At 39.1% G+C, this 17,716-nt stretch overlaps 1 protein-coding gene across 4 annotated transcripts in view; it reads right to left on the bottom strand.

Moving 5' to 3' along the window:
* slc23a2 (solute carrier family 23 member 2) overlaps window positions 1-17,716 on the bottom strand; it is a 42,340-nt gene that overhangs the window by 5,531 nt on the left and 19,093 nt on the right. For 2 of the 4 annotated variants that reach the window (XM_039802420.1, XM_039802423.1), the window contains 8 exons: window positions 17,477-17,691; window positions 15,007-15,102; window positions 12,215-12,331; window positions 8,742-8,899; window positions 3,558-3,646; window positions 3,212-3,279; window positions 1,583-1,764; window positions 90-210 (listed from right to left, as the gene is read on the bottom strand). In XM_039802420.1, the coding sequence (XP_039658354.1) occupies window positions 90-210; window positions 1,583-1,764; window positions 3,212-3,279; window positions 3,558-3,646; window positions 8,742-8,899; window positions 12,215-12,331; window positions 15,007-15,102; window positions 17,477-17,691 (1,046 nt within the window). The remainder of the gene's footprint in view (window positions 1-89; window positions 211-1,582; window positions 1,765-3,211; window positions 3,280-3,557; window positions 3,647-8,741; window positions 8,900-12,214; window positions 12,332-15,006; window positions 15,103-17,476; window positions 17,692-17,716) is intronic. The other 2 variants (XM_039802421.1, XM_039802422.1) reach the window with 1 other exon arrangement.

Raw genomic sequence — 17,716 nt, 5'->3', positions numbered from 1 at the left:
AGGAAACAAAAGTGGAGACCAGGCACAGTTTTTGCAAAATGCAACAAGCGGTGGTATGTATGTACTTTTATGATAAGTTGTGTACTTACAGGAAACATTTTGAAGATCTGCAGCCTGTAGGAAGTCCAGCCTTTCTTGGCTTTGTAGACCGGGAGAGGGAAGTGAACGTTTCTGGCATATTGAGAGAAGAGCAGCACCAAGAAGATAGTCCTGCAGACAGAAACGATCTTTCTCAGTTTGGGGGATCAAAGTGTCTTATTATTTTCTATACTATAGGTATATACTATGTATATCCTGTGAGAGAACTAATCTGTTCCATTTCCTCACATCTATATCTGGATTGGACCCCAGAAGCTTCAAAACCAATCAATTATCCTAACTGCCTGAGAAAAAAAAATCAGAGGCAATTACAGGCACATATCCTCTGTCCCTGTGGAGCGAGAGGAGGAGGCCTCCAGCTACAGTGTAAACAGCCGTGACACAGCAGGAACTGATGTCACACTACATGAATATCACAGCTTGAAGACAAAACTGAAGGGTGGGACTCAAAAAAATCCCAATTGCAAATCCATCTGGTACTTCAGCACCACAGACAGTGCCACAGATTATCAATATCACAGTCAAGTGCGATTTATGGTTCTGCCGAGGCTCCACGCAGAGCTTTCGCCGTAGCCTACGTAAGAAGTTTATACTTGTGCGTTGGTGTGCGCGTCAATCTCTTTAAGAGAGCAGGGCCGGCATGTGTGTATGCGTGGGTAATGTGTGTTTAGCGATTAGCTTCGGAGCGAGTAGGGACTCTAGTGTCATAGTAAGAAAAACAAAGTGTCTCCCCTGTGCTTTCTGACCACGGTGGGAAATTTGTTGCAGAAAAAAATAAACCCTCTATTTCATTTTATGTTGTTTATGGAGAAGGAGAACCAGGAAATTAGTTGGGGGAAATGCAACGCTACCAAGCCACGGCCAAGTGACGTGCATCGCGTTAAATTTTTCGACATGTGCTCGTCAGGTTCTATGGCATAGGGTCCTTGTCTCCTCGTACCTACGTAAGTAGTCACGGCGTAGATTTAACGCAGAAGCATAAAAATCACACTTTAGGCCACTGATATTTCAGAGCCATGGTTGGGGGCATAGATTCTAACTTGAACATGCACTCTCTCTGCTGCTAGGGGATGGAGAAGGAGGAGGGCAGGTTAACAAGGGGGATGCATTTGGTCATTTTGCTAAAAAGAGGGATGGCATCCCTGCTCAAATTGCCTCCTGCTCCAAACTAAATCTTTTTCTTATGAACAAATTATAGACCTGTTATAGACAGTTTCAGTGGTTTCCAATGGGGACAGGTTTTCATCGCAGAAAAAAAAAAAAAAAACCTTTCTTAACACTCCTGCAGTATTATCCACTACAGCTTTCAAATTGTATGCTCTGTATATTCCCAATTATTTCCCCAAAATACCATCTGAATAACTAGAACACACAATAAACGAACACACAAAGGGATAAAAGAGAAGTGTATTTCAGATTGAGTGTAAAGATGTTTTTCTTAACACCTGAATGTGCATTTCTTTGCGTTAGAGTCTGAACTTACAACATAGCAATACCCCAGTGTTTTCCAGCCCTCTCTCCCGCAGCCTGGAAACCAGACAGGCCGATAAGGGTTACGGTGGGAGTGATGGTCAGAGGTCCGATGTACTTCAGCAGGATCCCGGGCAGACCCAGTGCTCCGATACATACCTCGACCAGGGACGACACGATGATAGCCCCTTGGATCTGACAGAACATAGAAATTGTAGAGACAGAAAAAAGGAGTTACCGCTACAGTGCGTAGTTTCTGTCTCCCCCATGAGGAATTCTAAGTAACGACAACAAAACTGTCGACGTGTCCACATGATACAAGCCTTACGTGATTGCACACACGCCCCAACCCCTCCTACACGCAGTTGCTGGCAGTAGCCAAGGAGGACACAGAAGATAAAAAAAAAGATGATGGACTCTTTAGAAGAGGTAATTATCTTCACTCGAGCTTCTGCGTGGGAAAGTCACCGGACGCCACAATTTTCTGAACATAGCCATGCTGAGAAATACAGAGAGAGTTGTGTGGAGCTGATAGTCTTAATTAGCTTTGTAGCAACTAATTTGGCAATGGCTTGAATGTAACGGATGTTCATTAAGATCAAAAAGTTACGCACTAAAGCTTTAATGAAACAAACATATTTCTTTGGAAAGGATTTATCAGAATGTGAAACTACCCACTTAAACACTGCTGCAGTTTTAAATTATAATAACTTTGAATCAACTCAAGCCCATTAAGTAAGTGTGCTGGCACACAAGAGATGTTGACTGAGGCAAGTAAAAGTCGTAGTTTTAACACTTGAATCTTAATTAATTCACCCTATCTTGCCTGAAATAAAGAGTGCTTCCGCTAACGTCAAAAGAACTGTGATTGCATTTTATGAATGTTAGGTTATTAGGCTTCAGACAAAATAGGCAGTGGCACTAAACCACACAGCAAAGTCAACATTTTATGAATGAGGTGATTATTAAAATCATCTTCTAGTAATTGATTACGAGAAGAAATCTGTCGGATTCAGTTTAGCACTGATCAATCACAACATAGGTTTGTTTTGCGGTAATTAATCAGCACCTCTGCTAACCAATTCTCTGGAGAAAAGAAAATCCTGTTCATAACCAACATTTTTCTCATCCTTAGCCAATTACTGTGAAATCTAATAAATGAATACAAAAAAGAATATTTAGTTTGCATCATGGTTGGAGGAGATGAGGTTACAGAATAATAATCCGGTTTGTCTCATCTTTATCCGTCTTTCTGTTCTCTTCGGTCAATTTTTATCACATCACATTCCTCCTGCCCTCAACCCATCAATGTCCCATTCAACAATTTGATTTGGTCTGATTGAGTTTAGTCTCATTCATGAGTCACATAAAAAACAATTACTCAACTGGCTTACGCAAACAGAAAAGGTTAATACAAATAAACAGTTTCTTTCACAGAAAAAAAAACAAAAAAAAACCTGCAGCCATATACAGACAGTGAGGTTCCCATTTAGAAGCTTAACGACAAAAAAGATCTTCTTTGACCATTAGCTTACAAAAAGATCCATCCATCCATCCATCCATCCATCCCTCCCTCCCTCCCTCCCAGCCATCCATCCAAATTAAGCTAAATAACATTTTAATTTGTCTTTTTTTGCCTCACCTCTCGTATCCTGGGGTGCCAGATGTGCTCTGTGTTGAGGAGCTCTGTGCTGTTGAATACTGGAACCTCTAGTCACAGAAAATACGTGGAGATTAGAGATTAGTGAAAGTACTTAATTAGGTCACTATGTTAATCATTACTCTAGTTATTCATTTGGAGCCCACGTATATAAGCCAGCGAATCCCATTTGGGTCTGCTTAATTCTCTGCTGTCTTTGTAGGCTTTGATGCTGACAGCAGTTGGAGTTAAAAGTAAACAAAGATACATTAAACTACAGAATTATATCAGATGGGACCGTCTATTGAATGAGTAAAGAGTGAGAGACAGAAGAAGAGAAAGGAGTTACCTGTGGTATTACACTTCCATTTGTCCAGTGACAGGATGGCTCTAGCTGGTGCAAGGAAGGCAAAAGCGCTGGCCTGGAACAAAGGCAATCTAAACACAAGAAAAGCACCGTTATAAAATGACATTATGAGCTTGAATCATCACATAAATGTCCAACAAAACAAGTGTTAAAATGTAGTAGAAAGCAGGGTGATTTTCCATCTAGAGCCACCAGGTGACAGCATTTCTGTTACAAGTCATTGTTGGCTATAGAGTTCAAGATCAGTTATGTTATTGCTGATACAGCTTTCTTTCCTTCCCTAATTTTCTTCCTCTTTAACTCAAATTGTCTTGCACCATTCAAACACTTAAGTAACCTCATAAACGTTTTTTCAGCGATGCAGACAATGGTCAACCACGGCACGCTCTACAGAATGGCTGACCTTTATAAATTACAACTGCATGTAGCAGCCATGAAGGTAGAGGGATCTCAAAAGATCTAATAGATAGATCGGAGATAAAACAGAATAAAAAAAATAAAAACTGTAAATGACATCAAATTAGTGGAAATGCCAAGGACAGAAATAAAAGGGTGTCATTAACCAAATAAGGGGACTTTTATTTTCTTAAGAAAGAGGAAGTGAACATCCATTACAAAATCAGAGTTAGTAACACCTGTTTATTTTGAGTTTTGTGAATGACTCACTGTTTATTTAAAATATATTTGTGGTTTAGGGACAGTGTGCAGGTATAGTATTTAACCAATACATATGTGTGAGTAATCACATTCTTTTGTGCAGCTGCTTGTTTCCAATGTATGTACAAAGCCAAATTAACAGAAAAGACACTTATCTTGAGACTACCACTAGTTTTTTGTAAGGGTTTAGGCTTGAGACCGCAAGATAAATAGTTTTATTCCCTGTACTCTGGAGTGAATAAAACCTAAAGAAGGAAATATAAATGAGTAATTTCTCTGTTCTATCAGAAATGTCTGCTGCGATACAATTATTGTTTTTTTCAGTGAACACATAATAGATTATATCTGTGGCAAAGTACAGCGCATTTTCTTTCTAAGAGACGATGGTCATTTGGAACAAACAGATCCTGTTATTGTTTTTCCAATCTATAATACAGAGTGTGATGTAGTATGGATTTAGTGCATGTTAAACTAGACAGTTACATAGCTGCTAAAAGACTGTAGGTCAAATGTTTGAGTCAAGCTTTCAAACTGCATATACTAAAAGAATGTTTTGTCTGGCTAGTAATATTACATCAGACCCCGCTCATATTTTATTTGAAGAATATCAGCTTTTTCCATCAAACAGAAAATTAAGAGTCCCTACAGGTTAAAAAACACTCTTTGTTTCTCAGTCTGTCAAACTGTTAAATAAGAGTTTGGGTTCTAATTAGGCCTCAGTGTTCCTGTGTAGACTAAGCACTCAATATCAAAAAGGGAGTGATTCAATGTATTGCACTGCAGACACTTATTTGTAATGTCACATGTAATATAAGTTTGTAGTATTTGTTTTGTTTGTTTAAATGTTATTTTGTTATTTACTGTATGTGAAAAAAGACAAATTACAGAAAAATATTCTGATAAGTAAAATCAAATGAAAAACAGAATTTTCCCTCCTGTCAGGAAGGCTGGTGATTATAATGGACAGATGTAAACTAGAAAGGAAAATAAGGAGAAACTTTAATTTGTATTAATCAAAGTAAAGTAGTCTTTTTCAGCAAACAAAAAAAATATGAGATAGGAAAGGCAGTTAAGGAAAAGAAGAAATAAAAGAATAATTTTCAAAGAAAAGCAAAACCATATTGAATCATCTCAAATTACATTATTACTGCAGGTGGCAGCGGCTCACACAAGCAGGATACTAGCGTGAAGGCACGCATATATGCATGTATACTTTGCCTTTTCAGGGAAAAGCATTTGGGTGTCATTATTTTTTGGTCGACTTCACTTGACACCATGACTCATCAAACCATGCTGCATTTCCCCCTCCATCCATCTCTTCCTTCTATTCTTCACTATATTTCTCCAAATTTCTGACTCTTGATTGACCACTTTGGATCTGACTTGAATGTTAAATATGCAAATAAAGCAATAGTACAAAAGTATCTTCTTGTCCTCCAGCAGGCAAACCAACTTGCTCAATGAATAGATATATAGAAAGGCACTGTCTGTGTCACCTCAGGTAGGTACTTCCTCTGAGAGAATGAGGCTGGTAGTTTGACAGGAATGCCACGCATGTTGAAGCCATTCTGCCTTCCCTGTTCTACCTGTAAAGCACTTTGGGTCAACGGTTGTTCGTTTAAATGTGCTATACAAATAAAATGACTTGACTAGAGTGCGAGAAAGAGATGGAGAGAAAGACTACACTTTGACTTGAGAGCCATCACTCCTTCTGCCAGAGTGTGAATGTCCCTGTTGTTGCTTTGAAAAGGCAAATTCTCTTTTTTTAGTTTAAGCTTGATCCATACAGTGTTAGGGACTTAAAGTCATATCTTGGCCTCTTTTGCAACCATTTGTTTTTATAAAGTCTCTTGCAAGTCCCCCCTTTTATGGAAGTGCAAAGTGAAAAAATGTAAAAACAATGCATTGCAACATTTCAACTGTGTCTGAAGTGCATTTTCACATTTCACAGGAAATGAAAACACTGATGCTCCTAATGAGGAAAACAAATAAAACTACAAATATACACCCAAGCAATTCTGAGTTAAAGTCCTTTTCCTCAAGTTGTTCACTTTTTTTTTTAAACCACCAAAAGTTTCTCTGAATATTCCACTGAATGTTTGAGTAATAAATAAAAGGGTTAAAAAGGGAAAAGCATTTGGGTGTCATTATTTTTTGGTCGACTTCACTTGACACCATGACTCATCAAACCATGCTGCATTTCCCCCTCCATCCATCTCTTCGTTCTATTCTTCACTATATTTCTCCAAATTTCTGACTCTTGATTGACCACTTTGGATCTGACTTGAATGTTAAATATGCAAATAAAGCAATAGTACAAAAGTATCTTCTTGTCCTCCAGCAGGCAAACCAACTTGCTCAATGAATAGATATATAGAAAGGCACTGTCTGTGTCACCTCAGGTAGGTACTTCCTCTGAGAGAATGAGGCTGGTAGTTTGACAGGAATGCCACGCATGTTGAAGCCATTCTGCCTTCCCTGTTCTACCTGTAAAGCACTTTGGGTCAACGGTTGTTCGTTTAAATGTGCTATACAAATAAAATGACTTGACTAGAGTGCGAGAAAGAGATGGAGAGAAAGACTACACTTTGACTTGAGAGCCATCACTCCTTCTGCCAGAGTGTGAATGTCCCTGTTGTTGCTTTGAAAAGGCAAATTCTCTTTTTTTAGTTTAAGCTTGATCCATACAGTGTTAGGGACTTAAAGTCATATCTTGGCCTCTTTTGCAACCATTTGTTTTTATAAAGTCTCTTGCAAGTCCCCCCTTTTATGGAAGTGCAAAGTGAGAAAAATGTAAAAACAATGCATTGCAACATTTCAACTTTGTCTGAAGTGCATTTTCACATTTCACAGGAAATGAAAACACTGATGCTCCTAATGAGGAAAACAAATAAAACTACAAATATACACCCAAGCAATTCTGAGTTAAAGTCCTTTTCCTCAAGTTGTTCACTTTTTTTTTTAAACCACCAAAAGTTTCTCTGAATATTCCACTGAATGTTTGAGTAATAAATAAAAGGGTTAAAAAAAAAAAGAACATCAAGGCATCAGTCAAGGACATGGAATTGCTGTCAAAAAGAACAGCGAGTATCTGTGTCTTCCTGGGTTTGTGTCTGAATGAAGTGAGGGGATATTGCCGTGGTGGCACCTGCTGCGGAAACAATGAGACATTTAGAATATGACATGATGGAATAATTACAAAAACGAAAAAAGAGTCAGAGTTAACCTCACTGAGCTGCCCCTCTTTAATGAAAAAACACCACCACCTAACAACACCTCAGGCCAACATGACCTGACTTTCATTAAAACACAGATCCAAAAGATGGGATAATATCCATGACAACAGGTAATGTCTCATGTCAGTTGGTATTTTATCGGCCAGTGACGGGAAGGTTTGCTATAACCCTCAGAGTTAAATCAGGTGAATCACTTACGGTTACGAAACACAAACCAGATCTCATTATGTACGCTTGAGAGCATAAAACAAAAGTGGTTGTGAACCAATGAGATCAAAAGACTCTAGGTAGTAGTTCAAGACGTGAAAAAGAATGAACACCTCGAAGGCAGGGCGAGGACTTAGTGGGAAACAAAAGATAAAAAAATGGCTAAAAGCAAGGACTTCCCTCTTGGTTAATAGGCTGCCACCAAAGACAAGGCTGTGTGTTTAATGGACTATAGGTGGTCTAGAAGTGATGCAATAGCTGAACTGGTAGATCATCTGATCTAGACTCATCTGGTCTGCAGTCAAATGCCAAGTCCTTAGTTTCTGGAATCTCTTCAACCTCTATGCGATCTCAATTCAGAAAGAATAAGCTTCGTTCTATTTTTACAAAAGAGAAACTGCAGTCACATGAACGAAACAAGGAACTTGTAACTCAACATTTTGAGAGAAAATATGCATACAAGACAACTGCTATAGAACAAAAATCTCCTTTAAAAAGTCAGAAATGTCTACACCTTGCTTAATTTATCTATGATATATTTTTAATACAAATCTAAATTTTAAACTGACTGTTCTGAAGTTCTGGGAACCTACCAAGGACATGTAAGCATCTACTCAAACACACTCCAGAGTGACATGAAGAGGAGGGATGGAGAAAGAGGAACTTCTTGTCGACAATGGCCTATGTCTTAAGTGGCACTTAGAGATGAGAGGGAGAAGAAAGAACGCAAAAAAATGGAGGAGGTGAGAAAGTGAAAGACAGAATATAATGTACGACAAAGAAAAACTGCAGTTTACATTATGTATTGTCGGCACAGGTCTACTGTATTACTGGGGGCATTTTCCTTTGTACTGTAGGAGTAAAAACTCCTCCGTTCCCTGTGCAATAACTCTGCTTAATTTGCACATGTAACTTAGAATTTTAGAGATTGCAGGCTGTAGCATTGTGTATTACTGTGTTCTGTATATTATATGTACTGTACAAGAAACATTTTTTGTATTTCTTGTTTTTGTACTATAATAAAGTGACTGAACCAAGTCCATGTGAGACAGTATTGTGTGTTTACCTGCAGCCCAGTGTGGTCTGTAGAAGGGTGGTGATCCCCACACAGAAGAAGATGGTCCCAATGAGCTGACTGGTGGCCCACTGATCGAAACCGACGCACATTGCCTCAGTGAGGAGGAATGGCACAGCAATAGTGCCACTGAAACACGTCAAGTAGTGCTGCAAAGACAAAAAGCCACAGAGTCAATTCCCCTCATTTATGAAACGTACTTACGACCTAAAACAGGCGTAGGATGTGCGTAAGCCGATTCCTACGCAAAGCAAGGCATTTAAGATTTATTTATTTTGATTAGGACAATGCACATTAATCAACGTTTTTCTGTAAATGCGCCAGTGTTAGCCAGTCGGCTAATTTTCAACTGTGGTCCTAGTTACCTAGCATGCATGTCTTCTATGGTGGGAAGAAACCCACGCAAACACGGGGAGAACATGCAAACTCCACACAGAAAGGCCTGGAACGACCTGGATTAGAACCCACAACCTTCTTGCAGTGAGGCAGAAGTGCTAACCACTCAATTTGAACGTGAGCGTTCTCCAGTGTGACTAGCGGTGGTTCATGGTTTATCCACCCGGTTCAGTGAAAGTGTGGACTTAACAGGATAAGGTGAAGTCATCAGTTGATCACTTATCAGCAATGGCAGATCTGGCTCTTTCAGAAGACCTCTATGCGCCGGTACAACAGTGCACACATACGCACACGGGCCACAGTGGAGCGCTCCCTCAGATTGATTTAAGGGCAGATGGTGCTGTCTTGCATCAGCAGGGGGGACCCTACTATACACACCAGAAAAAGTATGCAACATTGTTTTAGCCTGTGGGGTTCTGCACAACATCGCGCAGGAAAACAGGGTGCCATGATGGAGCCAGATGACCCGATACCCAGAGAGCAGTGTCCAGCACAGCCCCAACTGGGGCTATACGAAAGAGACAGGATATTATTCCTCGCTTTTAAAAAGGTATAGTGTTATGTTTGGCAATAATATTCAATACAGGAAACATGATGATGCACAACATTTTTATTTATTCTTCAAGTTTTCGGTCCTCTTTTAAAGTGTTGTTAATCGCCGCAAGTAAACAATTTATTTCTGTCATTGACCGAGTTATTTCGGCGTGTTTTTCCAGCCCCTCTGCTGTCAGGGTCGGGATGGCGGAGGACACACGCTCACGGTTGCCTGGCTCGGACCGATGAAAAGAAACATGAGTAAAATAAAAGACACTGCATAAACTCCGCTACTGTGTGTTTATTTAAATATAATAGACCTACATGTAGGCCTAAGAGATTGCAATATAAGCCTGTAGTCTATATTACTATTAGGACTATAGCATACATATGTCAAGGATGTATAAATGAAATAAACTTCAGCTGGAGTCTGATTTACCATGACAACACTGTTGACCATCAGTGATCGCTTTCCATTGCGCATTCTTTCTACAGCCTTTAATACCAGTTTTCAGGCTGCCAAATAGTAGCCTACACACGTTAGTGCAAATGAACCTGAGATGTCAGGGTTTCAATCTCCACCTCTGAAAAGTGCCGGATTACGTCTCGCCATGTCGTAAATTGTAGGGGCGAGGCCTCAAAATTGAGAATATATATAGGTGCGTGATATTTAAATTGCGATCGTTTCCAGCCGCTGCATTTATCAATGTACAACCATTCTTAAAGATAATTTTTTGGGGCATTTTAGGCCTTTATTTTCAGAGGACAGATGAAGACATGAAAGGGGAGAGAGAGGGGAAATGACATGCAGCAAAGGCCCGCAGGTCGGAGTCGAACCCACGGCTGCTGCGTCGAGAAGTAAATCTCTGTATATGTGTGCCTGCTCTACCAACTGAGCTAAGCCGGCCACTGTATAACCATTCTTACGCTCCGATTGGCGTGATACGAACGTTTCATGAATCACACGTGAAGCCTGTCGTTAGATGATTTCTGCGCTCATATCTGCGCTGGTTTCTACGTTAGGTTGATAAATGAGGGCCAATGTGTGTATAGGGGTGTGTGTGTTTGCATCTATTGTTTGACGGTCCATTCTTGGAACGGATTGTAAACTCCATAGTTACAATCTTTCAGGATTATCATTATAAACCTTTTTTCTTTAGGATCATTATCTTCAGATCCAGTTTGGCAAAACAACTCCTGCTGCAGTTCTTTTAGACCAAATTTGGTACGTAGCTGGACAACACAGCAAAAAAAATTTATTCTTTTGATTCTATAACGTCACGCCTGAATGAATTGTGCAACTGCAACCAAATTTACTACTTATGACACGTTTAACAAGCGTTTCACCTTTTGATCAAATCACCTGTAACAACATTATGTTATTAAAAGCCATAACTCAACAGTCTGACTCACTTAAATTTCTTACACAATTTATTCCCATACTAAACCCTAATATTCCCAGAATGGATTTAGCATAATTTATTAGCATAATCGTCACTATGTGTGGAAAATCCACTCCCACACTAACCTTTCTCCACCTGACCTGGACTGTGTGGGAGGAACCCATGAATCTAAAGGAAGGCCGCTCATCCATGGCAAACTGAATGAAGAAGCAGGCAAGCCTCATACACATGCATTTTTCTTTAATAGTTTGGTCTGTTTGATAGTTTAGGAATTACATTGTACATTTAGTAGTATTTATGGTTTGTTACTTGCTGTTTAAGTACAGTTTCAGTAGTGGAAAAGTGAATGTTTCATTAGCATGTTTGGACAACATGTTTAAAGATAGATCAGACATTTGTTTAATTATTAATTCATAGAGTAATCAAGCATTATGATCAATTGCTAATGTTCATTTTGGTTCTCAATTTAAACCATTTTATACTTATCAGCCTTTGCTAATCTGTCAGGACAGACAGGTCATTAAGTTGATTGGTATTCCTGGAGCCAGACTATTCTGAGTAGCATTATGCCACATTATTCTACAATATGTGATGTCCAGATTTATGTCCAGATGTACACCCAAAGATGTGTTTTTTCCCAATATTATAAACAGATTTGAAGGACTGTAGGAATATGTGCCCACCAAGTCCCTTTTACGTTTGGGGTCTTGGTTTTCCTATATGACACAGATGTATATAAGAACTTCTCAGTAGGATTGACTACAAGACAAAAGTCCAGTGTCCGATACAAACACAGTGTGTTTACACAGTAAAGACATGAATCCACTGAACCACTAACATGACGAGTACTGTGAGCAAAATCCTATTTTCGTGTCTGGTGTCCAGTTGCGAAATGAATATTGCGTATGGTCAGATGAAAAATACTACACTTAGATGACAAGTACAACCACAGTGAAGGAAATGATGAACTAGGATTATACAGGACATGTTAGTGCATGATGTTTAGCTCATATGGTAAGACATTTCAAGTTTAAACATATCTGTGAATCAGGTTAAGAAATATATTGATGACTAATACACACTGTAAGTCAGCCATGAAACAAAACCAAACCATTCAGTTTGTAGATTTACCTGTAAGCCCAAGAACACACACAGGTACCAGGGTGGGGTGTCTTCAATTGTATAGATCATGTCCATCCTCCTTGCGTCCATACTATCGGTGCTGTCCAACGTCTCAGACATTGAGCTCTAAACACACAAAGAAACAGATAAATTATATCTTCATTCTTTCTTGACATTTCTACTTTGTCCTGTACAGTTCACTTTGTGTAAAAGGGTAAACAATGTATTCTGGTAGAATTTATTTATGGGAAAGTACAGGAAAATAAATGTTAGAACATCATGTCTGAGCAGATATGAGGCAGGCTGAATTTTATGAATGATAAGATAAAAAAAGAAAGTGACAGAAAGACAAACTGTGTGAAAGAACAAAACACATGACATCATTCTCTCAAAGGAAAATGCACAGTCACAGTGACAACAAGAAAAGAGGGAAGAAAAAAAAAATGGAGACAGTTTGATGAGTCAGCACTGTTTTGTGAATGCTGCAGTGGAAATGAGTTTGCGTTTCACCGTTTTAATACAAAGAACCAGTTAAATAGTGAAACATGCTAAGTGAGTTTTTTTGTTTTTTTAAAGAGTATAATTAAGGGATCTTTTGTGGCCAGCCCCAATGCTGTGCCAATTTCCTGCATGTCTTCCCTCTCTCTCTCCCCCCTTTCATATCTAGCTGTCCTAGCCATTAAAAGGCAGGAATGGCCAAAAAAATAAAAAACAATAAAAAAAAAAGTAAAAGATATGGACTTTTTTCTAATGGTATAACACATAAATGGATATTTCTCTGAAATATAACTGATAAATAATAATTCATGGTAGTCAGTTTACCTTGCTTTGCATTTAAACAAAATTAAGACCGAAAAGTAAAAAAAAAAAACTGAAGTTCATGATAAAAGTTATAATCTTTTAATTTCTCATGAAACCAACCCCATCTTTTTATAATATGTTTTTGCCTCAGAAAAGCAATTTCTTTTTTCTCTTTAACTTGAATGTTTGTTAATTTTATTTAACACGTGTAATCTGGATTGCTGATTTTCAGCAAATACTTATAAACTTTATTTTATGAAGCTCAGTGTAAATCCATTCAGGAAGACTTCTACACTTTCATTCATCTCTCTCTCTTTCCTAAACTGATCAGCTGATTCTGGGCATTTACTCTTCAGTTAAACCAACCAGAATTTGCCATGATTTCCATGAGCCAATCACATCACTGCATCCCTGCTTTAAAATCTGTTCTCTTCTCTGCTGCTGTCAGTTGTCATTTCAGGCAAATCGAGCAACCCTCCTCACCTCCAGTCATCATCATGGAAAGCCTGTTTAGTTTCACCTTTCAAATGGTGCCCCCTATTTGTAAGGAAAATGCATTTGTGGGATGAGCAGCAGCGCTGAGTATGTGGGTTGACCAGCATGAGAAGGAGGTGCCAGGCTGTTGTGGCTGTGTATGGTTCTTCTACAAGCTACTGAGGCTCCTGTTTGTGAAATGAATAAATTGCCAATATGTCTTGTTTCTTCAAACTTCAAATCATCCAATCCACCAAACACCAAACGAGTCAATGGCAGAATAAGCTATTTGGCATTGGCAGAGAAGATTTACCAAATTTTTCATGGGCGCAACCCACATACTCAGTGCTGCTGCTTATCCCTCAAATGCATTTTCCTTTCAAATGGGGTACCATTTGAAAGGAAACTAAACTAAATTCCCTTACTTTTTGTGCTAAGTTCATATACAAAAACAACAAGACACAACTTTACACCCACTGATATACAAATAATAAAATAAAAAAATAAAATGTAAAACACACAGTACACAATGAATGTAATTTTTATCTCATGGATCTCAGTCTCACTGTTAACAGTTTAATCTCTTCACAGCCATATCAAAGTTATATTAGCTTACTCATGATGCAGACTAACAATTTCTTACCGCAGCAACTTCACACTAAAAACATTCAAATGGCAAAATACAGGTTGATTTTTATGGTTAGGCAGCCACAAGACACACAATGTGTTTGCGCAGACTGTCTTCTTCAGCAGATCAGTTTAAATTTTTGGAAAGAGTAAGAAAACAAGTAAGAGCAGCCACAGTGAGCGATTAGATGGAGGGTAGTGCTCTTCTGTTGGGTTGAAAACTACTAGCTCTGTGTGCAGCATGAAATCTTTAATAAAACAATGTGCGCTTGTTTAGTTGCATCATAAACAGATTGTGATTGAAGTGTTTGCTGTAGTATCAAACCACACTTCTTGTTACTATGGTAACCACGACTTATAAATTCACTAGGACTAATATCTGAAGGATTACATCTTTTGTTAAAGATTCTTTTTTGGGGCATTTTTCCCCCTTTATTAGATAGTGACAGTGGCTAGACAGGAAAGGTGGGAGAGAGATGGGGGATGAAATTGATGCTTATTTGTGAGCACTTTGGGTGAGTAAGGCTATGTTTAGACGGAAATGATTTGAAGAGAAAATGCAAAAGTGCCATTGCTTGCTCACTTTTTATTCCGCGTTTAGGGGTGGAAATCTGCGTGCATATGGTGACGCAAAAGTGTCGATGTAGTATGCACAGGTGGTAGTTTGAAGCACTGCCACACAACACCACCAAGTCACTCACACTCACTCACTCACTCCACTCCACCCGAGTGGTTTCACTTTTTTGTGTTTTTAAGCCCCAAAAACGCAATCTAAACAAAAAGGCACATCTGATAAATTATTTTTACGTTTTCACCCGCGAGCGTATTAGTGTAAACAGGGTCTAATAAAACACAAGACGATTGCACGTTTCCCTTCTCAATTTTTCCTCTCAAGTTACCTTTTCTGCTCCCTGATCTTTAGTGTAGATGGCCATCAGCTCTGTGTTTTCAGTATCCTGGTCTCCACTGGCACCGCCCAAGCCGTTTACCACCACCTTAACACACAAACGGACAATTTATATTTTTAAAGTCACCCTTTCTCCTTTAATAAAAAGTCATACAGAGGGAAATCTTAATTGCAGTTTGCTGATTGAGGAGGTCGCTCACAGAGTTGACACATTGCTGGCCAGCTGAAAAACCACATGAAAAGAACAGGTGAACATTTGTGCAATCTCATGTTGAACCAGATTTACCAACCTTCACATTAACTAGTGTTTCCTACAGTATGCAAACTTGTCGCTTTACAAACCAATTTCTTCCACCAAGTATGTGTGCGAGCGTGTGATGTACGAGAGAGTGCTTCCCCTTCCAGACAGCATATTATGTCATGTTAACAAAGGGAGGGTCATTATAAAAATAAAAAAAAGGACAAATTCTGAGGAACATTTTAACATTTAAAGATGATATACTTTTGATTTGTTTTATGCCTGAGGGACAAGATGCTAAGAGATGAAAGTATGCAAAGACGATCATCCATCATCAGCCACCAGTCTGTCTTTACGGTGTGGTTACTTTGGCAACGTTCAGACTAGAGGCCAAAGTGACCCAAATCCGATTGTTTTGTTCATATCTGATTTTTTTATGACATAGCATCCAATCTCTTACAGTTCTGCTGATTTCTACAGCCCAGTTTTTACAGTGCAGTCCTGCAATCCCTTCTATAAAGAAAAAAACCTCAGGGAGAGGACAGACCTTGCCATGTACCCATTTCCACATGTAAACACACTGCGCTGTGTCTACATGCTGAGTCCCCCAGATTAAACACTGGGCGAGTCTCTGCATATGTAATAGTAATTTGTAAAATGTTGGGGATGAATGTCCAAAACCTAAGGGTTATACAGGGAAACAAAGACACAAACTTAATATACTTCCTTCCCTTTATGTTGTGTTCTACTGAACAGCTCCAGAAAATGACACAGGAGAAGCCTTGTGATTGTTCTAACAAGGTTATTTTAGTTTCTAAAAAGGAAGCCAGCAGGTTCATGGGCACGGTCACAGCTCTGTGGAAAGTTCGGTCCTAATTTTATTCTGGGCTGGAAGCAGTGTTCATATTCTTCACTTAAACCTGCATTAACTGATTTTTGGGACACGTATAGGAAACAAGCTGTAAATACAACAGTTACATTATTGACTTAAGTTGATATGTTGCATGTGTCAGCACACAGTTGCCCATTAACACATCCAGAAGACATAGATACGGAACCATTAGAATTAATTTAGTCATGTTTCTGAACATCTAAATTAAGTTTGCTGTCTTTTAGCTCCGTTTTGATCTCCAACAACTCCCGAGGGAAATATCTGGCTCTTTAGCTGCTAAATGCTCCACTGAGTTCATCAGCTAGTCGCTAACTTTGTCAGTTTGCCAAATTATTCTAGGCAGGTGTCATTCCTGTGGGTTTAGAGTAGAGATGGTCCGATACCGATACCAGTATCGATCGCCTGATACTGCCTCGCTGGTTCGTATGAAGTACTGGAATGACGGTATACTCATTGTTGTATAACTGCTGACAGCGAGTTTGTTTGTGGTCACCACAAAAGTAACAAGGTAGTTGTAGACGACTGGTTGATAGTATTTGCCGACAAGTTCAGGTTATGAGCAAAAATGGTATCCTATTTCTGCTGTAAACTGCTGCGGCTGAAAATGAAGCTGTTGAGACTGGTAATGCTGAATCAAAACAGTAAAGTTGCAGGTTAGAAAACAAAAACCATTAGCTGAAAGACACCCAAAAGCTACACAGAGCTAAGGGGAAGTGCAGGCAGAGCCAAGTGCTGTGTCTCTTTGGGTTCATCACTACAAGCGTCCTCTTTCACACTACACAGTCATTTGAGCCATTGTTAATGTAAAAAGAAAATATTGATTACAGTGTCTTTAAGTAAAAGAAAAGTTTCTTAGCAAAATGGACTTAATGTATGAAAATTAGAAGTACTCTTTACGCAGAAAGGTCCCTTTTTCATGAAGGAGCAGAAAATGGTACAGAACTTGTGTAAATGTACCTAGTTACTTTTCACAACTAGCACAAGTTTTAATGACTCAGTCTCAAATAAACTGTAAAATTGTAATAAATAGTTTTGCCTTATTAAATACATGAAGCTCTCGCCTGGTGCCAAGACGACAAAGGAAATTGATGACTGAGCGGCAGCAGCATGCACCAACTGGCCATGAAGTAAACAGTTTGTGTGCGTGCACTCGGGTCATTCACTCACACAAATACATTCCAAGCAAAACACAATGCCAAATCTGAGCGTGTGAGCCAAAGAAAGAGGGAGAAGACGGAAGTGAACAAACATTTTTAGTTGGCGTGCATTTGTCTCAGTGTTTATAACCTCTGATTTATTTTATAAGCAGGCCATAAAAAGAGGTTTGTTTACCGGAATAGGGTAGAAATCTTCGCCATGCTTGATCTCCTCTTCAAATATTCCACCTTCACTGCTGCTGTCCATTGACTTGGAGGTAGTATTCTTCCCCACACCCATTCTTGTGTCTTCCTCCTCCTCTTCCTCTGTTCCACCTCTGCCTCGCTCCAACGTGAACACTGCAGATGAATCCTTCAGTCCACTTACATCGTCTAGGGCTGCCTCGTCTGCTTGGGAAAAAAAAAAAAAAAGAGA

Source organism: Perca fluviatilis, chromosome 6 (genome assembly GCF_010015445.1).
Source record: "Perca fluviatilis chromosome 6, GENO_Pfluv_1.0, whole genome shotgun sequence".
Taxonomy (NCBI): Eukaryota; Metazoa; Chordata; class Actinopteri; order Perciformes; family Percidae; genus Perca; species Perca fluviatilis.
The sequence above is the reverse complement of the archived record's forward strand: the minus strand, read 5'-3'. Positions and strand labels throughout refer to the sequence as shown.